This window comes from Peromyscus eremicus, chromosome 4 (assembly GCF_949786415.1).
Source record: "Peromyscus eremicus chromosome 4, PerEre_H2_v1, whole genome shotgun sequence".
Taxonomy (NCBI): domain Eukaryota; kingdom Metazoa; phylum Chordata; class Mammalia; order Rodentia; family Cricetidae; genus Peromyscus; species Peromyscus eremicus.
This window is the reverse complement of record NC_081419.1, coordinates 151,184,913-151,210,519: the sequence shown is the minus strand read 5'-3', so window position 1 is coordinate 151,210,519 and position 25,607 is coordinate 151,184,913. Positions and strand designations below refer to the sequence as shown.

Below are 25,607 nucleotides of genomic sequence, written 5' to 3'. Positions count from 1 at the left end.
CACTTATATGCACACACACTAATACAGCGCTTAACATACACATACACACATACTAATACAGCACTTAACACACACATACACGCACACACGCAAACACACATGCACACACACACATAAAAGGCATATTCCCAGATTGGCAAGGAATAAAAACCATTTTCACAGTTACTTAAAATGTTTCGACATTTTCAATGGGAAATTTTAGGCCCCAATTGAGCTTGTAGACTAGTTTTATAAAAATTTCCAGAAAAGAAAGGAGCAAAAGAGATGACCCCCTAAAATGAAGTTGCTAATACTTGTCACTTAGCGATCAGAAACTCATTTCTGTAAAGGTAATACCGTCACATGGTCAGCCCTTGACAGTGTTAAGGGTTTCCTAAACCCTATGCCTACAAGACATACATGCCTGCATTTGTTGGTATCAGTTCTGCAGGAGAGTCCTTGCTCTGTTTTTCCCAGCAAGGCTGTCAAGATGAATTCAAGTAAAACCCACAAAAGTGCCTTGTACATCCTCACCCACTGAACTACAGGTGAGTTTCATATTTGAGAAACTATCGACTGACACAGTAGAGCCAGGTGTGGTGCATGTCTGAAGTCTCAGGACTCGGGAAGTGGAGGCAGGGGGATCATGAACTTAAGGTCAGCCTTAGCTATACAGTGAGTTTGAGGCCAGTCTGGGCTACTCAAGACCTTATCTAAAAACACAAAACAAAAGCTGGTTAGGCCTGATGCACCAGGCCCTGGATCCTTGGGTTTTTTGTTGTTTTTTGTATCTTCTTGGTTATTCTTAGAATTACACCAGCACTTATCTTGAAGGTTCCCCCCCCTTTCATAGTAATATGATTATTATTGTCCGAATAAAAGCTGAGAAATGCCAGTGCTACATTATATGTGGTATTTCCCTTTGATCGTACCTTTCCAAAAAGGCTGTTTCTCATGTTTTACACAGAATTAAAATGAGATTGAACATTCTAGGGATGTAATGAAAAAAAAAAAAAAAAGAAAAAACCCCACTAAATTCACTATATAAAACTTGTACTTTTCATTTAAAATAACATAATAAAGTTATTTCGATTTGTTAAAAATACGGTGTGGATTTCAGATTTCCCTAAATGCAAAGGAACGCTTGCTTAACAATCTGCACTTGTAAAATTTAGCATCAGTACTTCCAGTTCTCTTGAAGTTTAGGACTGGGCATACTCAAATCCTTGACATGTCATCAAATAAACAAGGGCAAAGCCACACTACTCACAATGCAGCTGGCAGACAGCGAGCCTCGCTCTGCAGAACACTGCCCTCCCTAGGGTGGGTTGCTCTCACACTGCCCTCATGGACACGTTTCCTCAGAATAGAGTCACTGACCCCTCTTCATTGTCTAATAAAAAGCCACACACTTTTGGGATCACAGGGAGTGGACAGACACAGGCAGTGGGTGAGTTCTGGAGAGGACAGCTCACGGTCTCTCCACATGAAGCACATTTTCTTTGTTACAGTGACACAAGAAACTAGCCCAAGACACAGAAGGTGTCCCCAAGCCTCATCTAGGCACAGGAAGATGGCCACCCAGGGTTGTACGTATGTGTGTCAAGCTATGTGCAGCCAGTTAAAGAAACATTTATAGTCCACTTTGCAACAGAGGTGAGAGGGGGGCACACTGGGTCTGTTCACGGTTAACACGGACCATGGTCTTTTAGATACTGTCTCACCACTGGCCACAGAACATGTGATGGCACTATGACCCCCAAACCTAGCTAAGAACATCGAGGAGGGGGTGAGGGACACAAACAGGACAACCTCTCCATCGTATCGATATACAATACTTTACACAGCACCAAATATGTCACACCATCACGGCCAGTAGTGCACGCTTGGCATCATACCCAGCATGAAATGAGCCTGCTTCACGTGCAGACATGGCATTGGGCGCAGGGTAACCAATATGTCATGACTCATCAGGACTGCCACTGGCTTGTCCAGAACATACTACTGTGAAGGGTCCAAAGACAACGCTTGTCCCTTATTGCTGGTAATTTCCATACTGGCCCTAAAAGAGAACAAAACATAGATTACACCCCCTCAGTCCTGAGTGGCAGGGTCTACACTCAAGTGGCAAGAAGCTTCTTCCCATAGCCAGAACCCTGGATGGGTAGAAAGTGACCTCAAAAGCAAGTAGCTAACAGTCTGCCAAAATCCACCAAGGGAGAGAGAGGCAGCACTTCTCTAATCCAGAAGTGTCATATTTCAGCCTGACAGTCACTCCCCCACCTTATTCCCCAGTTTCAACAATCATTTATTTGACCTGACTTATTTTTATCAGCTCTACTCACAGGCAATGCCTGTGAAGACAGCAGTGTGCTCCCAGGGATGCACTGGGCTCTCTGGGAGGTAGGCCTAGCCATGTGCCTAAGCAGACATCGCACCGACCCTCCAGGAAGGGAGTCCTGTGCCCTGAGCTCCTTCAGTGACTGATGGGGCAGGAAGGCTGGTGCCAGCACCAGGTCCCACTTTTAGGAAATGGTTAGAGTGACCCGGTTAACAGAATCAGTCAATGCAAATCTGAAGAAGAGAGAATTGGAGCTTGAATCAGCATGACTGCAGGGTCGGAAGCTAACAGAATCCTGCACCCAGAGGAAGAATCTCCTGAAGACTGTTGTCCTGAAGGACATAGGCACTCAACCCCACCCCAGCTTCCTTTCTCCACAGCTGGCAAAGAAGGACTCCTGGGAGCCCACAGTGAAGAGTCAATGCAGAGCCAAGCTGATGGGGCTCTGGGACCTGAACCCAGGTGGGTGAAGCAGAGGGCACAGCAGGCCCTGAGTACAATTGCCAGGGCAGGCAGCACCTCTGCATAGAGTAAGTCTAACTCAGTGTTAGTTAGTTGGTTACCCTCAGCCCAGCTAGTTCTTCCCACAGGGATTTATGGTGGTGCCTGAAGCTATTTGTAGTCCTCAAAACTGGGGAACAGAGTTGGGAAGAGACTGGCATCTATGGGTAGTGGCCAGGGACACTAGGAAACAGACTATACACAGCAGCTTGCTGTGTACTTGCCTAGGTCCATCAGCCAACTGACTGGGTTGGGACCTTGAGACCCACAGCTAAAACTCTTACAGGCTGCATTAAAGGTCTGAAGTGAGGACACTTTTCCCTGAGATGTCCCTACTGTGGCTTCTCTGGAGGCAAGTGTAGTCATGACCATTCAGTCTACAACTAAGTTAGCATGCCACTTGTTGGTCCACAAATTCTTGAGATGTTCTTTTTTGGCCTCTGGGAAAGAGGTATCTGTGTCATCAAGACCATCCTAGCAACTGTAGCCCCAGTGGTTGCACACTGCTGCTGTCCTGGAAGCTAATCGGTCCCTTCTCCTATTATTCCTCAGGACCGTAAGAGAGATCCTTGCCATGCCTCACATGACACTTGGCAGACAGTACTTTCAGAAACATCCAGAAAGCTTGCCTGCTCATAGCCGTAAGGCCGCTGCTGCTGGGCAGAAGGTCCCGTCTGCGATGCTCTGTAGCTTCCATACTGTTGACCTTGGCCTTGCTGGTAGCTCGAGTACTGTGAGGGGGCTCCCTGGGCAGGGCCTGTGAAGACAACAGAGGCTGTCAAGACAATCACAACCAGGTTTCCAAGCTTGTGAACATCCAGACACCAGGTACCTATCCTTTGGTGGGCAAAGCCTGTACTATAAGAGTGCTACAACTCAGCTTGCCATCTCTGACAGTCCTGGGAGGACTTGGGACTATGGCCATATACATATAGGACACTGAGGGTCTGTCCCCAGCACACTAGGGCTGCCACCTTGCAGAAGTGCGTGAAGGGCTATTCCAGAACCATCTGGAGTCAGTTATGGTGGACCGAGTAAAGCAAAACCTTAAACTCAGGCAGAAAAGAAATGTCAGACTTCCTATGAAAACTAAGTTGAAGGCTCAGGAAAGGATTGATAAAGCACATCTGTGTGTGTGTGTGTGTGTGTGTGTGTGTGTGTGTGTGTGTGTGTGTGTGTGGTGCTGGGGACTGAACACAGATCATCACAGATGGCAGGACTCTACCATGGAACCACAGTCCAGCCCCTAGTGAACACTAGGCAGGCTTTTAATGCTACATGGCTGTAGCCTGTAAGCTACTGCCCAGTGCTGTTTTTCTTTCTTCCTGCATGCATGTCTGCAGACCGCATGCATCAAGCAGAGGCCAGAAGAGAGGAGTCGGATCTCCCCTGGCACTGGAGTTTCAGTCAGTTGGGAGCTACCATATGGGTGCTGAGAACCAAATACAGATCCTCTGCAAGAAAATTAAGTGTTCTTAACAGCCGAGCCATCTCTTCAGCCCCACTGCTGGCTTCTGAACTGTAACCACTGTACTGACGTAGCTGATGATCTTAGACACAGGAAGGCAGGGTACTGGGTACTCGGGAACCCTGTGCACAATCCCCCAACCTCTCCAAAAACTAACACCTATGCCAAAATAAGCTTACTAAATATCTGCCTGAATGACAACATTACAATGCACGCAGGACATAGCAGGCCCCGAGGGCCCTCTGTGAGAAGACACACTGTCCTTCTTACCATAGCCTTGCTGCTGCCCCGGATAGCTCTGCTGGTTGGGGTACTGCTGCTGGGAGTAGGTCTGCTGCTGCGCTGAGCCCTGCTGGTACCCAGTCTGCTGCTGACTGTACTGGGAGTTTCCTGAAGGAAGAAGGGGGCACAGTCTCATTTCAGGGCGGTGCACAGGGCTCCCTGTCACCCACAGGATAGCCATGGAATCCTCGCACCATGTCTCCAGAGGCAATATGTTTCCACAATGGCTCAAATATCACACTACATTTTTGTCTTTTCAGAAGATACAAATGAAAAGCCAGATAATACACAATGGGTGATATAGCTGCTAAGATAAAGGCTAACAATAGTACCATGCACTGAACTATCAAGTTCTACTCCACATGGTTGATCCTAATTGTCAATGTGACTGGATTCAGAACCACCTAGGAGACACACCTGAGCGTGTCTCTGAAGGTGTTTCTTGAAAAGTTTAAGTGAATGTGGGTGACACCATGTCAGGGACTAGGGTCCCAGACTGAATAAAGAGGAGAAAGTGGTGTTCATCCCTCTTCACTTCCTGACTGCAGAAGTCATGTGACCAGCTGCCTCAGGCTCCTTCCACCATGGACTGTCCTTCAAACTGCGAGCCAAAGCAAGCCCTTCCTTAAGCGGCTTTTGTCGGGTGTTTCATCCCAGAAACAAGGAAAATAAGACACAGTCCCAAAGGATCCCTTCAGTGGAGGCCAGGGATGGGTCTGTGCGAAGTGAGGGAATCGTGAGCCGATGCACCAAGGCCACAGGATAATGCAGGTGGAGACTGCAGCATGTTTCTCCAAGCCAAGAGACAGCCAGACTGATGGCAGCCAGCAGATGCTGGAGAGGCCTGCAGCAGACCCGCCCTGAGCTGGCAGAAGGTGGGTCTGCAGACACCTTGACCTCAGATCTCAGGCCTCCAGAGCTAGGAGGCAGTGAAAGCCTGATGCTATTCCGTCACTGCAGCCCTGGAGGTCGGACATTAACAAGCAGGCCACAGCAGAGGACTGAGGGGATTGTTCCACCTACTGTGTGTTTGGTTTTAAAGGAATAAAACAGGAAAATGAATGCAGATGGTGAAAATCAAGTGCTGTGGGATAATGCTCCTGTACACTGTAAAGATTGTCACTCGAATTGGTATGAAAATGCTGATTGGCCAGTAGCCAGGCAGGAAGCATAGGCGGGCGACCAAACTAAGAGGGAAGAGGAAGGCTGGAGTTAGGAGTTGCCGGCCAGACACAGAGGAAGCAAGATGAGGATGTCGACTGAGAAAAGGTACCAAGCCACATGGCTAAACATAGATAAGAATTATGGGTTAACTTAAGTGTAAGAGCTAGTCAGTAATAAACCTGAGCTAGTGGCCCAGCAGTTATAATTCATATAAGCATCTGTGTAGTAATTTGGGAAGTGGATGCTGGATATTTGGAAGTTGTTGGCGGAGCAGAAACTTCCGCCTACAATCAAGTCTGAAGTTGTGATCAGGCAGGTAGAAGTTTCAAAACTGTGGGCTCAATCAGTACAGACTGTGTGTCAGTGTATTATACACAGACACCTCTCTGTGTTTCTTTCTTACAGAGTTATTCTAAGATAGTAAAAGTTAAAAGTTAATTATTAAGAAATACTTCGGGAGCAATGACTCAGAGGTTAAAGAGCGTGTGGCTATTCTTCCAGAAGACCCAAGTTTGGTTCCCAGAACACCATTAGGTGGTTCACAACCACCTGTAACTCCAACTCCAGGAGCTACAACACCCTCTTCTAGTCTCTGAGAACACCACCTGTGAGGGTGAATGAATACGTACATACAACACATAAATAAAGGACAGAAATAAATCTTTTCTTATAATTAATGTGAGTGTGTGTCTGCTAAGTCCTGTGAATCTATGACTCTCAACCTGCTTAGGACCTGTGTATCTCCTCTCACTTCCCGTTCTGTGGCATCCCATTGGTGACGCCTGTCAGCCAGGATGGGCATATTTACACCAGAGATGGACACACAGCTGTCCCTCTCCCTGTTCCTACAGCACCACCACGGGTCTCTCCATGCTGCGGACACAAGCCCCTTACAGAAGCAAACCTACTGGGCTCATGGGCCACTCGGCTGGAGGGATGGCAGTGTTTGTCCCCCAGCAGCAACACCCTCAGCATGGTCAGACAAACCCTGTCCTGTTTCCCAAACATACAGGTGAAGTGAAGTCCCAGTGCAGAGCCTGGCAAACCCCAACCTCGCACACCTACACCGGCTATCTACTGCCATCAGTGACGGGTGAGACTGGGGGCCAGCACTGCTGGCCCTAGGAGTGTAGTATCAACTGCTGTGCCTGTGCTGTGTTTACAACGGGGCCCAGCACGTGTCCCCACCAATACTCCTTACCCCCCTCATAGTAGTGCTGTGTGGAATCCTCAAACGAGCGGTCGTAGCTCTGCTCTGTGTAAGACGATTGCTGGTAGGCGTAGTCACCGTGGCCTGCAAGAAACAGGGGCCTTACTGTCAATGGAGCTGTCTCCTTGGCTAGGTCCTGGGGGACAACTGGGCTCTGCAGCAGTGAGTCCAGGCCAGGGGATGAGGCAGAGCCCACCTCTCTAAGCCTCTCTGTTTTGTCTGTCTGTCTGTCTGTCTTTCTCTCTCTCTCTCAAACGCAGACATCACCATCACTGTGAGGCTGCTCCAATCACTGCATCTCCATCACTGGACTGTGAGGCTTATAGAGAGAATCAAGCCTTCTTTACAGCACTGGCTGCTCTCTCCCATATCTGTCCAACTTCTGGGGCTTCCTGGGTAGTGGTGCTGTGACCATGAAAAGGCCTTTGGAACATGCTACCATCTCACACCAGGCATCACGGCTTGCTACAAGACTTGTCTCAGCCACCTATCCTGCTCTTATTCCCCAATCCCAGACATGCACCCTATCTCATGCTATGGCTTACACCAGGGCCCTGGCTAGGAGTTCTCCCAGAGACTTCCACTGTTCTCTCTCAAAATATACATTTAAGAAAGATATTTATTGAGACAGGGTCTCCTGTTGTAGCCCAGCTGGCTTCAAATTCTTAATCTTCCTGCTTCAGCCACCGAAGAGCTGGGAATATAGGCATGGGCTACAATACCCAGTATTTAAGATCACTTTAAATGCCACTTTCACAAATCTACTTAAAGGTGACAATTTGCAGAAGTGAGGGCAGGAGGCTGGATGTTATGACCCACCATGATAAACACACCTGTCAGTAATGGGTGGCTCTACCCAGCTCAAACTCCTACTACCTTCTGGGAAAGGGAAGCAGAAAAACCCAAAGAGGTGGATGGTGTCCTAAGGCAGAAGATATTCTTGTCAGAGACCAGCCTCAATCATGCCCCAATGTGCTCAAGCTGAGGGGACTTGGGGTGCTTTGCTGGCAGGACACAAGGATGTTAGGTCTGAAGAGCAGATCAACAAGGAGTTGCCAGAAGCATGTCTTACCGTCTGGGTAGTACTGTTGACTCATGGGCTCTGCAGCACCCTGGCTGTGGCTGTACTGTTCGCTGTAGTACTCCTCCTGGCCTAGGTACTGCTGAGAAGAGCCTGTGGGGATGTGAGCAGACACTCAGGACCAGCAGGCAGTGGGTGAGACATGCTCACATACCTGGTTCAGTGGCAAAACCATGCTAAGCAGCCTTGCTCACGGGAGGAAGACACCCAGGACCATTCAAATACCAGTCCTCCCTCTCCTCTTAACCCAGCTGCCCAAATACTCTGGAATCGGAACAACAACCACCTGTCCCTCAGCCCCCAACATCAGATACTCACGCGGTTCCCATTGCACCTATAGGCCAAGCATCTTTGCTCATGTCATGGAACAAACATTATGGCCCTTGTGAGGAGACAGACCACTGGCTCTTCACCATGGGCTGAAGGAGGCCTCAGCCTTACCTTGCTGGGAGGGTCGGTAGGGTGCCATGGGCCGCTGTCCCATCATGCTGCTCCCTTGGCCACCCTGGCCCATCATGGCAATGGGCGCCTGGCCCTGGTAATGCTGGCTCCCGCCCTGTGCTGAGTTGTAGTGGGATGTGGCTGCCTGCTGGTGCATCATGGAGACTGTGTGATGAGACAGAGACCCCAAAATAAGCCTGAGGGGAGGGGGGGCTCTTTCACCTGCAAACCTCACTCCCTCCTAATGTTACTCCATTATCATTTCCCATGTTCATGTAAGACAGGGCTTTTGGATTCCAAGTCATACCTCTAACAATGTGAACTGCATCTATGCCCTGGCATGAGGTCAGACCTCAGCTGTTAGTACTCATGTTTGGCTAACACAGAAAAGAGGCACTGGGCAAGACAATGTGGGTTCTCAGGCCCCACAGCTCCCGAGCAAAGAAACTAGAATCCTGTCCTTCCTTGTTCCCAGGACCTGTCCTGAATGAGTCAGTGTCCCCTCCTCACTTCTTGAGCGGTGGCCCTACAGCTACTGTAGACTGCACCTGCCTGTCTGCTGGCCTGTCCTCACACTGCTCAGAACTCAGGGGAACGGCACTACCCAACAGAAATGAAACAGGATCCACTTGTTTTAGAGTTTGTAGAAAGCCAGGCCTGGTGGAGCACGCCTATCACTCTGGCTACTCAGGAGATGGAGGAAAGAAGATTCCAAGTTCAAAGCCAGCCAAGGCAATTTAGTGAGGGATGTAGCTCACTAGTAGAGCCCTGCCTTACATGCATGAGGTCCTGTGTTCAGTCCCCAGCACTGGGGGAAAAAAGGAAGAAAGAAAGAAAAAGAAAAGCTTCTAGTACCATATTGAAAAAGTAAAACAAGCCGGGTGGCAGTGGTGATGCCTTTAATCCTGGCACTCTGTGAGTTCGAGGCCAGCCTGGTCTACAGAGCGAATTCTAGGACAGCCAGGGCTACACAGAAAAACCCTGCTGTGGGATGGTCTGTATGTCAAGTGTGTTGCTGATTGGTCAGTAAATAAATCACTGATTGGCCATTGGCTAGGCAGGAAGTATAGGCGGGACAAGGAGAAGAATTCTGGGAAGTGGAAGGCTGAGAGGGAGACACTGCCAGCCGCCACCATGACAAGCCGCGTGTGAAGATGCCGGTAAGCCACGAGCCATGTGGCAAGGTATAGATTAATAGAAATGGATTAATTTAAGCTGTAAGAACAGTTAGCAAGAAGCCTGCCACGGCCATACAGTTTGTAACCAATATAAGTCTCGGTGTTTACTTGGTTGGGTCTGAGTGGCTGTGGGACTGGCAGGTGAGAGAGATTTGCCCTGACCGTGGGCCAGGCAGGAAAACTCTAGCTACAAATGGCGCCCAACGTGGGGCAAGAGTTTCCACCTAAAAACTGAAAAAAAAAAAAAAAAGATTCTAAAACGGAGCTAAAAACAGCTCCTAGTTGTCTCTTTTAAGTTAGCGGCAGCCTGCATGTTTGAGCCACTATGGCGGGTTCCTGGCGTGTATGCTCGACCTGCAGTATGGCGGGAATGAGGCCTCTGCAAGTGGCACATTAAGCTGTGTGGTGGATTTAGCCTTTGCTAGTACAAAAAAAAAAAAAAAAAAAAAAAAAAAAGAGGTTTCTGGGCTACATGCTGCTTTGATCGAAGCATAGACCCACTATTTCTGAGAGTTGATGGCTCCCAAAGCTGGCGGAAAACGTACCACCGCCATGTTGGGAAGCTAAAGTGGGTGGAGCCAGCAGCCATAGCGCCAGTGCCGTTTCAGGCTTAGAAGGCTGCAGTTTAAAGCAATAGGCTCAAGCTAATATAAAAAAATAAGCCACGTAAAGATGGCTACCACACAGAGAATCTGGATTATGTTCTCTTTGATATTCGTAACTGAAGAAAAACATTTGATTACAAAAGCTGTTGAGTTATGCCAAAATGTATATTTTAAAGGTACCTTGACTTCAAAATTTGGATGTAAAGATATGTTGCTTTGGAAAGGAGGCTCTGCTTTTGTTTTCACAGAAAGCCAGAGGCTATGGATTTGTTCCAGATTAAGACACATCAGGTTTGACCAGCCAAGACCACCTGAAAGGTCTCCAATGACACCACGGCCCAGATGATCCAACATCCAGAACCATTTCAAGGCAACTGGCTCAGACAATACACCCTCATGGACTACTCCATAATCCTAAAATATTCTTTGTGTCCCCATAAGATACAGCGCCCCCCTCCAGCAGAAAGTAGTAAGAGAAACTACGCCCAAATTCCCAAATATACCAAGCTGACTTTGGAGATATGCAAAGGTTAAAACCTTCCTTTTTAAGAAAAGAAAAGGGGAAGTGCTGTGGGATGGTCTGTATGTCAAGTGTGTTGCTGATTGGTCAGTAAATAAATCACTGATTGGCCATTGGCTAGGCAGGAAGTATAGGCGGGACAAGGAGAAGAATTCTGGGAAGTGGAAGGCTGAGAGGGAGACACTGCCAGTTGCCACCATGACAAGCCGCGTGTGAAGATGCCGGTAAGCCACGAGCCATGTGGCAAGGTATAGATTAATAGAAATGGATTAATTTAAGCTGTAAGAACAGTTAGCAAGAAGCCTGCCACGGCCATACAGTTTGTAACCAATATAAGTCTCTATGTTTACTTGGTTGGGTCTGAGTGGCTGTGGGACTGACAGGTGAGAGAGATTTGCCCTGACCGTGGGCCAGGCAGGAAAACTCTAGCTACAAAACCCTCTCCTGCAAAACCAAAAAAGTGAAGTGATCTTCAATAAACACTCTAACAATGTGTTTGTAAAAATAAATCTGCAAAGTTTGAACTCTGTGAGTTCGAAGCCAGCCTGATCTACAAAGTGAGTTCCAGAAACCCCCCCCCCCCCGAAAAAAAAAAAAAAAAAAGAGACTAGGAGACACTCCATCTTGTTTTGTAACATTCCTGTCTGTGATGCTCAGAGAACATCTAGATTGGGACCTGCCATGTCCCAGGTACTTCATGATTAGCACCCACCATCACAGACAGCCTAGATCTGGGGCTGCTGCTCTGCTGAAAGGCCTGGACCTCTAGCTTAGCATTTGTGACCCTTCATCTTTCCTACTTCTGGATTTTGCCAGGGGTCCCCTGTGTGGGGAACTGCTATACCTCATCTGAGACCAGTGTTCTTCCAAGTCCCACAGCCAACGGCACCCTTTCCTTGGAATTCCTGAGGCCTCTGAGAAACCACTCAGGGCTGAGTCCCTGTGTATCCACCAACCTGGCCTGGTGGAAACACCTAGGGAAGCGTCACAGCACCCGCCAGGCGGGCTGCCCCTTAGGGGCCACACAGACAAGCTGCCTGACTTTGCTAGGGTTTAGGAGCTGGCCAGGGCTGTGGGGCAGGGGGAGGGGCAGTACCTGGGTTGGACTGCATGTTGATGTTGGTCCGAGATACATAGTTGCTGATGGCACCTTGGCCTTGCATGGGAACGCTCTGTGAGGTGGGTCCCGAGTGGCTGTAGCCAGGCCCAGTACCATGACCACTGCCTGACATGCTCATGGAGGTTGTGGGCAGTGTGCTCTGAGCCGTCTGCTGCATGGACACGTGGTTTGGACCTGCCGGGAGGGGTAGGAAAGGGAGTGTCAGGCACTGGAGGCCAGGTAACCACCTCAAGGTAAAGACACCCAAGTTCCCTTTTTGAGGAGGAAGTTAATCCCTGGTCAGTAACACTGATGAAGTAAGTGATGAATGAACAGACACACACCATGTGTCACGGTTACTGAGAGCCCCCGTAGTTATTAGTTCTTATACTGCAGCAACAGCAGCAGCATCACCAAAACCACAACCACCACCACCACCACCACAACTACCATCACCACCACAACCACCACGACAACCACCACCACAACCACCACCCACACCTTCATTCTAGGGAATCCACACAGAAGCACATGTCTGTACGTTAAGCGGATGGAGTCAAGCAGAACTGGGGCACTTGAAGTCCACTTGATGTCCTCTGCATATTTATTCAACCCCTACATACACTTAGGCTTAGCAGAGTCCCTGTGGCCAGACGGTGGGACAAAGGTGGGCACAGGCCAGGCCAGGAAGGCACTACGCCAGCTCTGCTGGGTGTAGGCTGTCACTGTAGCCAGCCACCTATGGCTACCTTGGTGACATTGCTGCAGCAAACCTGCTCACCGTTACCGATCTGGCCCTGCATGAGGGAGGCAGGGGGCAGGCCTGTGCTGATGGCGTCGCTGAGGCTGCCCTGGGGATGCAGGCCCTGGCTGGAACCGCTCTGACTCAGTGCTCCCGGGCCCAGGTTCATGTTCTGTGTTGGTGGCTGTAGACGACAGGAAGGTTGGGACAGGACAGTTAACTCAGAGAACGGGCACCAAGAGCCACCCCAGGGACATAAGAACTGCACAGCTACTTGCCAGCAGGGGTACTGGGCTAAGACAGAGACCAAACAAACATGACATTCAGAACATAAATCAGTTGGCCAAGTGTCTCTGTCCACATCTCATCAACGACCCAGGCCCTGCACAAGCTGGCTTCCTGCACTTTTATTTCCTGTGTCCCCTCCCCTCTAATCCTCCACCCCTCAGTTAAACGTAAGGTGTAGAAGGGAGATGGCTCCTTCCCTAGATCAAACAGTGGTTCCAAAGGTTTGCATACACATGCTATCTGTACCTAGCCAAGAAAGGGAGCCCCCCCCCCCCCAACCAGGCCTGGTACTGCAGCCCTATAATCTCAGCCAAGAGGTGGAGGCAGGAGGATGGCAAGTTCAAGGCTTGCCTACAGCGTAAGTTCAAGTTCTGTCTGGGCAAAATAGTTAGATCCTAAAACTAAAACTTATTTTTAAGAAGTAAAAGACAACTGAGGACATAGCTTCATATGCACAAAGCTCCAGGTTCAACCCCCAGTACTGAAAATGAGAAGGGGAGTGTCCAGCAGGACCAGCTGATATCTGCAGGAGCACTTGACTGACATCACAGCCGACCAAGGTATAATGCCACTTATAATGCCTCCACTTTCCCAGGAAACAGTGGTATTAGGGGTGAGCCATTCTTGAAAACACGTCTGCCCTGGCACCTTGTAGTCAGCCGTGGTCATCCTGGGGTTACCTCACTTGGCCACAGGCACACGATCCAACTTCACAGTAAAAATTTAATTAGGGGAAAATGCATTTACAGAAAATCAAACAGACAGTAAAATATTTATGCTAACATCTGGAACATGGCTGCATTGGAGATTTTTTTCCTCTCAACTTTCTTTTTTTTTTTCTTTTTGGTTTTTTGAGACAGAGTTTCTCTGTGTAATAGCCCTGGCTATTCAGAAACTCACTTTGTAGACCAGGCTGGCCTCAAACTCACAGAGATCCACCTGTCTCTGCCTCCCAAGTGCTGGGATTAAAGGCGTGCACCACACCACCACCACCACCACCACCGCCCAGCTCTTTTATCTATCTACCTATCTATTTATTTATTTAAATTTTTTATTTTCCGGAGCTGAGGACCGAACCCAGGGCCTTGTGCTTGCTAGGCAAGCACTCTACCACTGAGCTAAATCCCCAACCCTTCTTTCTTTTATTTTTAAGCCAGGGTTCATACTGTGTAGCTTCAGCTAGCTTGGTACTCAATATACGGCCCAGTCCAGCTTCAAACTGACAGCAGTCCTACTACCTCAGCATCCCAAGCGCTAGGATTAAGGCATGCACCAAAAAAGACTTTTTTTTTTTTTTTTTTTTTTTTTTAAGTCCTGGTAATGGACTCACACGCACTGGAACCACTCACACCATTTGGAGGGGCTTAAAATGTATGAAGCCCGGCATTCAAGCCTCAGCACCACAAAAACAGAAAGCAAACAGAAAGAAGTGTTTACAATAAAGGCGAAAAGCTCCCTCCTGTCCATCACGACACTGATAACATTCCTAGGGCTGGTTCTGGGGTCACTTCCCCACACTAAGCAGTCAAAGACCCAATTCTACCTGTCTAGTCATGTGATGGGGGGTTTTCAGAACCCCTAATTTCTGATGCCTAATAGTACTGGGTTGCTGTTGGTCCCCTGACTAACTGAGATGACACACCCAGAAGCTGGTTGCAGAACCTACCGCAGGAAGCAGCGACTGCATATTCTGGTTGGAGTCTGCTATGGTGGCCAGGTAGACCAGGTTCCGGTGCAGGATCTGCTGGTACCTGTGCGAGAAGCACACAGGTGAAGCAGGACAAGCTGCCATGCCCAAGGTAGAAGCACAGTCTACCCAAGTGAGCCTTGACCTCCAGCCAAACTCCAGCAGGACACTGGCCCCAAGGACACTCAGGCCAGGCTGGAAATAGGCAGCTGCAGCTCTCCACAGTCCAGGAAAGGGGTAGGCAGGGAACAGGTCCAGCCAGGTCCCAAGCAGGCTCCTGTTCCATGACTGAACCCTGGGAAGACCCTGAGATGTGAGCCAAGAGGAAGGTGGTACTAGGTCAATGGGAAAGGAGGAGAGGCCTAAAGAAGACAGGAACAGAGCCCTGCTCCAAAGTCAGACATCAGGCTAACTCCATAGCAGCCGATAGCCTGAAGAGCCCTATAAGGAAACAGGGGACTGAGGACCCTGACCCACATCTCACCCACACATCACACCAAGCAAGGCCTCAGGTCTCTCAGACAAGATGCACCAGGTGGGGACCTGGGCCATGCACACTTGATACCCAGGAGTCTCAAGACCCCTCATGAAGGTGAGACAGAGGTCTGAGGTACTTTGCCCACACAGAGGCACAAGCTGTCTCCTGGTTGGGTCTGCTTCTGGTCCCATGGATGGAGGCTGTGGAAACTCCTTCCCTCTTTACCCCAAGCCCTAATAGTGAGGGTTCCCACCGCACTTGTACCCTCAGGATTACATGTGACCTCACTCTGCTCCGTCCGTACTCAAGGAAACTTTCCCAGAGCACGGAGAAGGCAGTGTCATAGAGACCAAGGGAGGGCTGGGTCTTGGGCTGGCATCGTTACTTACTGAGTGCACTCGGCCGTCTTGCCCTTGCTCTGGTAGTCCAGGATGCACTGGATCAGATGGTGGTTCTCATCCAGCATCTGAAAGGGAGGGAAGCAGGACACACGCCAGTCACACAGCAGCTGGTTCACACCTAGGATGCCAGGATCCTTGGGGAGTGTGTTGGGGACACTCACTCCAGGTCCCAGGCCCCTACCTAGAGAGTGCCACAGACCCTCACATCACAACTGCACAAGAGGCAGCTTAGATCTCGGTAGGCTATGTTCAGCCTGGGTCAGTGAGGGAAGCCAAGGGGACATCGTGGCTAGTAGGAGGCGCTACAGATTCACAGAGAAGGCAAAACACCAAGGCGACTGACGAGGGAACCATGGGCTTGATCTACAACCTCACCCTCTGGATCTCCTCCAGCCCTGAGCACAACACGAGAAGTGTCACAGAAAGCCCAGGCTGCAGTCTGCAGAGATCAGCAATGTTTCCAGACTGTCTTACACGTGATACAGGGTCTACATTTGAAAACAATCTCAGTGAGTGATGGGTGAATGAATGGCCAGACATGAACATGTCGGAGATGGACCGTGGGCACCCAGGACTGTTGCACAGGCTAGAAGCTCAGTTTCAAAGAGTAGGAAGTCGGTCCTCACGCCACCAGCTACAGCCTACACTCAGCACTCAGCACGATATGGAACTGGTCAGATACTGTACAGGCGGCAAGATTGGAAGGCACTGGGCTGAGCTCTCAAGGTGTCTTGGATGTCGCTGATGTATCTGTAAGAGAGCCTAACACTCCTCCCAAAACCAGTAATTCGAGGGTCTGACCTTCATAGACCCCAGGGTTGGTGCATCTGCTCTAGCATGTGCTGGCTTCAGTGACCAGTAGCACTGAGTGGGACTTCAGGGACACTGGGCATGCCTGGGGGTGCAGGGGACACGCCAAGCTTATGGGCAGGTATGGTATACAAGAGCCTCCTACAAGTTGACAGTCCCCTTGAGAAGTGCAGAGGGAGAGGTGGGAGGGGACAGGGGAAGAAGTGTGCCAAGCCAGTGGGCAGAGGACGACCCGCAGGTAGTGTTGAGTCATCTTCTACCTGGAGTGACCAGTCTTCCTGGGGGAGGAAGCCTGGCTCACCCGCTACTTCCTGTGCCACACAGGGCTTTTGATCAATTGCTCACAACAGGCAGGCCCTTACCTTCACCGAAACACATACTTGGCCTGTTCCTTCAGGCTGCCGGCTGCCCTCCCTCTACTTTGCAGCATGGGTCCCTGAACTGCTTCCTGCCTGAGTCTAGCTCCCAGCACCACCCCTCAGCCTGTACAGCTTCAGGGTGGTCTCTCCTGCCCTGCTCCTTTGCTGGTTAAAACACCTCCAGGTGACAACCTATCCTGGACTCAGTGCCCACCATGCCCACCAGGGGGCACTGCCGCACAGAAGCTGCTAAGAGTGACCTAACATTTAGGGAAGGACTTTCCCCAGGTTACATGAAGAACAAACCTCTGATGCACACCGCGCCGCCCCCGCCCCCCTCAACACAAGGCTCCCAGCATCCTCTTCTTCAACTCCCCAATCTCAAGGAATGGCTCTCTCCAAGGATACAAAGTAAGCCCCCACACAGCATGTCTAGGATGTCAGCATCAGCCACAAGGAAGACACAGAAAGGTCAGTGACAGCACCACTATATTACGGGCAAGCCACGAGGTGGGACAGTGCTGCATTCCACGGTACCTAGCATTTATACACATGAGGAAACCACTGGACTGTTACCACGTTTTAAGATTTTGTTCTTAGTTATGTGTTTGCTTGTGTGTTGGTGTGTGCAGACACGTGTGCAGGTACCCACAGAAGCCAGAAAAGGAGGGTCAGATCCCCTAGAGGAGTTACAGGTGGTTGTGAGCTGCCCAATGAGGGTGCTAGGAACTGAATTTAGAGCCCATGCAAGGGCAGTGCATGCTCTTAATTGCTGAGCAAAATCTCTAGCCCATGCCTTCTCAAAACAGCAAATGAGGTGCTGGCTTGCTTAGTTTAAAAACATTTACAGGAGCCGGGCAGTAGTGGTGCATGCCTTTAATCCCAAGCACTTAGGAAGCAGAGGCAGGTGGATCTCAGTGAGTTCGAGGCCAGCCTGGTCTACAAAGAGAGTTCCAGGACAGCCAGGGCTGTTACACAGAGAAACCCTGTCTCGGAAAAACAAACAAAAACAAACAAAAACAACAACCAAAACAAAAACCACCATTCACAGGAAGTTGGGCACGGTGGTGCACGTCTTTAATCCCAGTACTCAAGGAGGCACTCGAGGCAGACAGATCTCTAAATTTGAAGCCAGCTTGGTGAACAAAGTGAGTTTTAGGACAGTCAGAGCTGTTACACAGAGAAATCCTGTCTTGAAAAACCAAAACCAAAACCAAAAACCAAAACCAAACATTCACAGGAAAGACAGGATGCAGACACAGACACATGCTGAGAGCTCCAGACCCTTACAGATCTGCCTGCAGGGGACAAGCATGGTATACAATTCCAAGGACAGTGAGAACAGAACATGAGCTGGCAGTTGTGGATTTTAGAGAGAAAAGCAAAAATAGGAAGGAACTGAACTGCGGTCGCCAAGGCACTGGATCTCAACCAGCTATATGTAGAGCCACCCTGGGTAAGTCCCAAGAGGCTCAAGGCAGGACTGTTCCTTAACTGCATCCTGGCAGGGATGGGAGAAAGAACTCCTGGAGTGTCTATGGAAAGGAGGAAGGCAGAGAGTACCCCACAGTGAGGACTACGGAACCTCCGGCCCTGTCCCCAGTCTCTACAGGGCAAACCCATGATGGCCAGCATCAGCCTATGGAGGAAGCCTGTTGTCTGAGGGGCAAACACTAATACCAAAGGCCAGGAATGAGGCCAGGGGTAGAGCATCTATCTGCGTAACATGTAGAACTTCAGTCTGGTCCAGTCTAATCTCCTGCACTGCTTCTCAATGCCCAATACTTGGAGCAACCAAGATTATAAAGAAAAAAAAAACACACCTATATTCAAATCACAACTATAAAAACAAGTTACTATACAGATGAAAGATAATAGACTATTTAAAATTAACACAAGAGTGGTATAGTTGGGTCTTGAGGAAGATTGATTCCCAATTTTCTGAGAAACCGCCACACTGATTTCCATAGTGGCTGTACAAGTTTGCATTACCACCAACAATGAGGAGTGTTCCCCTGCTCCACATCCTCTCCAACATAAGCTGTCTGCAGTGTTTTTGATCTCAGCCATTCTGACAGGTGTAAGGTGGTATCACAGAGTTGTTTTGCTTTGTATCTCCCTGATGACTAAGGATGCTGAGCAATTCCTTAAATGTCTTTCAGCCTGTCGTAGTGGCGCACACCTTAATCCCAGCACTCGGGAGGCAGAGGCAGGCGAAACTCTGTGAGTTAGAGGCCAGCCTGGTCTACACAGTTCCAGGACAGCCAGGAATACACAGAGAAACCCTGTCTGGAAAAACAAAAAACAGGGCTGGAGAGATGGCTCAGTGGTTAACAGCACTGGCTGCTCTTCCAGAGGTCCTGAGTTCAGTTCCCAGCAGCCAAAGGGCAGCTCAAAACCTTCCATGATGGGATCTGGTGGCCTTTTCTGGCCTGCAGGAATAAATGTAGACGGAGTACTTATACATAAATAAATCAATCTTAAAAAAAGCAGGGTGGTGGTCGCTCACACCTTCAATCCCAGCACTCACGAGGCAGAGACATATATTGCTCAAAAAACCAAAACATAACACAAACAAACAATATTAACACAGGGGCTGGGAGGATGACTCAGAGGGTGAAGGTACATGCCCCCAAACTCATGACCTGAGTTCAGTCCCTGGGACCCATACTGTGGAAGAAGAGAACTGCTGTGACTGTGTTCTGACAAATAAAGCTTGCCTGGAGACCAGAGGGTGGAGCTAGCCACTAGCTAACCATAGAGGTCTGCACAGACAGGAGACAGGAAGTGATATGGCTGGGCAGAGAGAGGAAGTGACAAGGCAGGGCACAGAGAGGATCTCGGCCTTTTTGGTCTGAGGATTTGGAGAGGTAAGAGGTGACTGTGGCTGCTCCTTTGCTTCTCTGACCTTTCAGCTTTTACCCCGATATTTGACTCTGGGTTTTTATTATTAAGACTAATTAGGATCATGCTACAGAGAACTGACTCCCACAAATTGTTCTCTGCCACGGCACCCATGCACAGGCATACTAAATGTAGTAGAAACCACAGGGACCCCGACCCCCCCCCACACACACAAAATAAGCTCTTGAAAAATATTAGTGAAAACAAAAGAAAAGCTGGGCATGGTAGTGTGCACCTGTAACACCACCACTTGGAAGGCAGGAAGGGTGTCAAAAGTTGAAGGCTAACCTGGTCTACATAGTGGGTTCTAGGCCTGGTCAAAAATCAAAACAAAACAATAGGGCTGGAGAGATGGCACAGAGATTGAGAGGGTATATTCATCTTGCAGTGGACCTAAGTTCAATTCCTAGCACCCACTCAGGGAGCTCACAAGTGCCTTGAACAGGCTATGGAAACAATATGACCAGCTGCCTCCAGCTCCTGCCACCATGGCTCCCCTGCCATGATGGCTGAACCCTTAAACTGTAAGCAGAAATAGCCTCTTTAACCTCTTAAGTTGCTTCCTATCAGGCAAGGAGAAAAATAACCGAGGCACTGCCCACTACAGAGGTCCATGATCTGAGGATATTTCTAGAAGGCTGATAACTAACCTAACGACATTCCCAGGAGAGGGCTGCAGACCCACTGCTAGGAGCCAATGTGACGTTCACCCCACTGCAGAAGATGTGAATTGGCCGTGTGAGCTTCAAAGCAGTCCCAAAAGCACAGGCAGGCAGGACACGTGGGAGGTACAGCCTTGTAGTCTCACAACCACGTTTACCACGTATGTCCAGTTTGCAAAGACTACACACACAGCAAAATACTTGACCACAGATACAATATATTGCCACCTTCCTGAGACAACACACATGTCAGTTCTGGTCCTGTACATCTTTGGATCCTTAGAAAATTGAGTTAGCAGAGCTCAGCACAACCAAATCATCCCGCGTCCATGAGAATTTCCACGCTGAAGAAAGACACAGATGGCGTTAAAAACCCAGCATGTTTGGATGACTCTGAATTGTGTGCCAGAAAAATGCCTCTTTACAAAATTCTGGACTGGCTAGTTTTGTAGCAGGCCTTTTTTGGGCCACTAACCAGCTCCCAAATAAAGACACGGGGACGACGACTTCTTCTTCGACTTCTTCTTCTTCTTCGACTTCTTCTTCTTCTTCTTCTTCTTCTTCTTCTTCTTCTTCTTCTTCTTCTTCTTCTTCTTCTTCTTCTTCTTTTGAGACAGGGGTTCTCTGTGTAGATTTGTGCCTTTCCTGGAACTCATTTTGGAGACCAGGCTGTCCTCGAACTCACAGAGATCTGCCTGCCTCTGCCTCCCGAGTGCTGGAATTAAAGGCATGAGCCACCACTGCCTGGCGGAGACTTATTAATTATGAATGCTCAGCCTTAGCTTAGGCTCGTTTCTTGCTAGCTCTTATAAATTATTTTAGCCTGTTTCTCTTCATCTACATTTTGCCTCAGGGCTTTTTACCTTTATTTCATTCTGTATGTCTTACTCTGCATCCAGCAGCTGCCTCGATGGCCTTGGGCATCTCCCTTATTCTCTTCTCCCTTGTCTTCTCAAGCCCAGATTCCTCCTCCTCCTTATTCTCTCTGCCCACCAGCCCCGCCCATCCCTCTACTGCCTAGCTATTGGCTGCCCAGCTTTTTTTACTAGATCAATCAGGTGCCTTAGGCAGGCAAGGTAAAACAGCAACACATCTTTACATAATTAAGCAAATGCAGCATAAACAAATAATACTACACTTTTTACATAGTTAAAGCAATGTTCTTCTACAACACAGTTTTCTACCATTTCCAACAGAGTTCTTGCCACTGAAATGACCTGACTCGTCTCTCATGCTCAAGTGCCTTTAACTCAGCACCGTCTTCACTCTAAACGCAGGAGACTGAGGCCCAGAAAGCACACAGGAACTAGAACAATGAAAGAGATTTTAAGCCTAAGAAGCCCAAGTAGCCCTGCCTTGCTCTCCTGCAGCCCAGAGGACCCTACATACACATGCTTAAAACCAGCATGATTTGAAAAGTAGCACAACTGGGTCTTGTCCACAGCCTGTTCTACACAGCATCCCATAGTCCCTCTCCCTCACCACCCACACCTCCAGGCCTTCAATTCTTCTTTCACATGCCACACAATAAACTCTAAGGCCTCAAGACAGCAGTTCCATGCCTTATTTGCTGGTCATACCCAGCGTTTATTGTACCTACTGGACACAACACGTTCCTCACCTATAGCTTGGGGACTTCCTGAAGTGGCCCTAGGGCTCCAAGCACAGAGACAGGTGCCATGTAAGCCCACTGGCTCAGAAATCTAGGAACATGCTAGGGCAGAGTGCCATGTACCAAACAGCAGAGGTGTTCTTGCCAAAGGCTCACAAAGGGGAGGGATGTAAGCAGGTAGGGGACACTGACTCCTGTTCCAAATGCCTCTCCCCTTTAGACTTGGGGACAGATGTAAAGGCAAGCTGCCTTTGGCCACAGATACCTTCTCTGGAATGTCCGGCTTCACTGAAGAGCAGGTTCCCAAAGAACCCTATCCCTGCTTCTCTCCATCCTAGGAACGCAGGGCTTAGGTTGAGAACCATGCAGGGTGGTCCCTTGCCTGACAGAAGGCAAAGAAACCAAAGGACTGTCCCCACCCCAAGGTGGACTCCCGACAGTAACGAAGGGATATCATTCCCTCCCCATCCTGGGAATGGGGAGAGAGGCTCTGTGCTCTCCTAGGGAGGACTCTTGCTCAAGAACAGCTACCCAAGAGCCATTATTCCACCATTGTAATAGCAAACTAACTTCCACAAGCCATTCAACACTGTGGGGACAGCTCTAACTTTCCAAGTGGCCAAGTTACCTTCCTGACTGGATTGGCTGTGCAAGCCTAGAGACCAGAATTCAACCCCTGGAACCCACGGACAAGAAGAAGAAACTGATTTCACAAAGTTGTCCTTCTGACTGCTACATGTACACTGTGGCATGCACACCTGTGCATGTAAAGAAAAAAAAAAAACCAATAATAATAGCCAATACAATCATCAACAGATATGCAACTTTTATTGTGTAATTGTTGTGTGAAACAGCAGGGGGCGTCCAGTTGTCCTCACCAAAGCACAGTTCGGAGTACATCTCTCTCAGGTGTCAGTGCTCTGTCACCACAAGGTCACCTGCTCCAGGTCAGGCCAGCTCTCCAGGCTTCCGCTCTGGGTCTTCACTCCCTGCTCCATGCAGGCCACCTCTAGGACTACTCACGGCATGCTCACATTTCCTGACCTCACAGAACACCTAAACTTGGAAAGTGGGCCATCTACAAATTAATGTTACCATTATCCTTCTAAGAGGGAGAGAAAGAGACAAGGAGATCCAGGAAGAGGAAAACAGAGACCTCTCTGCAGACGAGGACACCCAAGGTTTTGGCAGCTAATCAGAAGCTGAGGAGGTGTGAGGCAACCTCCCTCAGGACTGCAGGAAGGCAGGTAGGCAGGCACTCCTTCGCACCCTGACAAGGTGAATGAATAAAGACTGCTATCTAGGGAAACTTCGGGACACTCATACATCCGCTTCAGCAGAGCATAGATTTGACAGTACGTAGGGAGTACTAGCTGCACCCAAGTCCCATGCAAAACTAGGGACCAGCAATGAATACCTCAGTCACATGCTAACTCACATGCCACAAACAATACCTCAGAGTCCTACAGTGGCCTTGGGACTGCAGGGAGAAGATTAGGAGGGACATTTGTGTGGGACTTCGAAGGCTGAGCAGGACCTGAGAACGAGCTGTTACTTCCTTTGATTTCACTATCCTCTTGGGAATCCCTGGCTTTGCCCGTGATCTTAACACGGGCAGGTTAGCACACACGGCCTGTGCGCGGAGTACATGCACTAGAGGTGGAGTTTAGGGCTTTGTGAACGCTAGACAAGAGCTCTACCACTAAGTTATATCCCTCGCTCTTGGCTTTGATACAGGGTCTTGCTATATAGCTTGGGCTACCATTGAACTTGCCACGTAGCTAGGGCTATCCTTAAACCTGCCATCTTCCACTCTTGGCTTCAGAATGTGATTACAGTGGTACATCATCAAGCTGGGTCAAAGTACACGGGAAGTACATGACACATTCCCCTCTAGACTCCCAAGTAAAGGATCCAGAGCCAGTAAATGGATCGCTGGCCTTACCAAGTCAAGTACCTCGACAGCATGAACTGAAGACCCACTTCCAAAGATGCACAGGCTGTTTCTGCCCTGGACCGAAGTCAGCAAATTTCCCCTCTCTGTGATCTGACGTTTGGGGTGGTCCTCCAACACACTTTAGCTTGGAGAAACTGAGGAGCTTTGATGAGCAGGTGTGACTACAGAATTCTGGGTAAATGCTGAAGCCAAAGGTTGCTTTGAAAACAGTGACTACCAAGCTCCAGCAGCCAGAGTGCAGGACACCGCTGAGTTTAGCAATGTGTGTAGTGCTTCCCTTCCAGCAACCACGGCGCCCAACCCATGGCCACAGCCACAGCAGCCCCTGGAGCCATCACGGAAAGGTTACCACTAGCTCTACCACTTAGCCTCTGTAGCTTCAGTTTCCTTCACTAAATCACTTCGAAAATAGTTGAGCATGATAAGATCTATAAAGCCTTGAACAGTGCCTGGAACACTATGGCATCCCACGGCTTTCACAAAGTCGATAAAAACCCACACTTGAAAACCTGTATTTCTGCTCTGCTCCAATAATCTCCCCTGCTCAAAGCTGGCTCCGGCTTGCCAATTGCGACAACCATTATATTCCTAAGGAGCAGGACATGAGGAGGATATGGGAAACAAGTGACAAGATGAGGAAATTCCCACAAACCTCTCCGGTCATGAGGGACTAAGAGGCCAATGCCCTTGGGGGACCTGACCGGCTCGAGGTAATTCAGACACTCTTCTGTAGAAGAAACCCGAATTGAGAAAAGCCAGAGCATAGAAGATGTTCAGAACTGAGAGACAACCAGCAAAAAGCTAGTGTCCACGTCAAAACTTAAAGCTTCGTTAGAGATGTCCCCAAACCCATGCAACGGGAATGCAGGACGAACCTCCGTTGTCTTAAGTCTGGGTGCAGGCGGCGAGGCTCGCTGATGCCCAGTGACCCGAGCGGGGGCGGGGCTGCGCTCGCCTGAGGTCCACCGCGTGCAGCGAGCTCGGGACACCGCTGCGGGCCGTGGGGATGGCACGCACACTTTGGATGCGTTCCTTTGTGCTGGGCACCGCAGTACCTCACGAGAGCGGCCAGCTCGCCGCAGCGGCGCGCCTCCAGGCTGCCCGCGCCCCCTCTCCACTCGCCAAGCTGCGCGCAAAGGCGCGCGACCGTCGCCACCAAGGCTGTCAGCGGAGCGCGACGAGCCCCCGCCCCGGCTGGAGGGGCCGCGGGCCCCGGCGTCCCGCACTGTTGCGTTTGCTGCCAGGGGCGCTCTCTGAGGACACCGCGGGACGCGTTCCGGGGTCGCCACCCCCTGCGGCCGCCCGGCCCCCGCTGCAAGCGCCTCGGGCAAAGTTGGCGCAGGCTCTCCTGGGGGCGCGCGGGGCCGCCGTCAGGGCTCCAGCTGCCAGGCTCTGCCCCGGCTTTGTTCGCGCCCCGCGCCCACCTTCACTCCGCACCCCCGCGGCCCTTCCCACCTTCTGGATGGTCTGCTGTGTGACCTCCCCTTTGCCTCTCGGCCGCGCCGACGCGAAGGCCACGGACATGGTGGCGGCGCGGACTCAGCCCGTGATCATTGGGGTTTATTCTCCGGCTGCGCCCCGCGGCCCGAGGTGCCCATTCTCCGCAGCGCGGGGGCGGGGGCGCGGGGGGTGCCGTGCCGTGGGCTCGCCCGCCCGCCTGCCGCCAATGCGCGCCCGAGCCTCCCGCGTCCCCGCGCCTTAAGCCACTGCCCTCTGGGGCTGGGCCCCGCGCGGAGTCCCCCGGTGCCCGGCCTGCCCTCTGCGTCCAGCCCGCCGCCGCCGTGCCGCCCCCTGTGCTGGGCTTCGGTGGTACCGCCCGCCCAGCCCCGCCCCGCCGC

At 50.2% G+C, this 25,607-nt stretch overlaps 1 protein-coding gene across 1 annotated transcript; it reads right to left on the bottom strand.

The window, feature by feature from the left end:
* Positions 1-992: 992 nt before the first annotated feature.
* On the bottom strand, positions 993-25,403 carry Ss18l1 (SS18L1 subunit of BAF chromatin remodeling complex). The gene is made up of 11 exons (XM_059262066.1): positions 25,225-25,403; positions 15,454-15,530; positions 14,566-14,650; positions 12,651-12,795; positions 11,867-12,064; positions 8,468-8,632; positions 8,018-8,119; positions 6,937-7,029; positions 4,560-4,679; positions 3,451-3,578; positions 993-2,041 (listed from the first exon to the last, which is right to left on the bottom strand). Exons 1-11 carry the CDS (start codon positions 25,291-25,293, stop codon positions 2,015-2,017), a joined length of 1,209 nt encoding a protein of 402 aa, XP_059118049.1. The 5' UTR covers positions 25,294-25,403; the 3' UTR covers positions 993-2,014.
* Between the last annotated feature and the right edge of the window lie 204 nt (positions 25,404-25,607).

Excerpts from the sequence above, each read along its gene's own strand:
- Ss18l1 (XM_059262066.1), bottom strand. The coding sequence starts at position 25,293 with ATGTCCGTGGCCTTCGCGTCGGCGCGGCCGAGAGGCAAAGGGGAGGTC. Across the intron at positions 3,579-4,559 it reads GGGGCAGCAGCAAGGCTATG|GCCCTGCCCAGGGAGCCCCC; the intron begins GTAAGAAGGACA and ends TTGTCTTCACAG. Across the intron at positions 2,042-3,450 it reads GGCCTTACGGCTATGAGCAG|GGCCAGTATGGAAATTACCA; the intron begins GCAAGCTTTCTG and ends GTTCTCTTTTAG.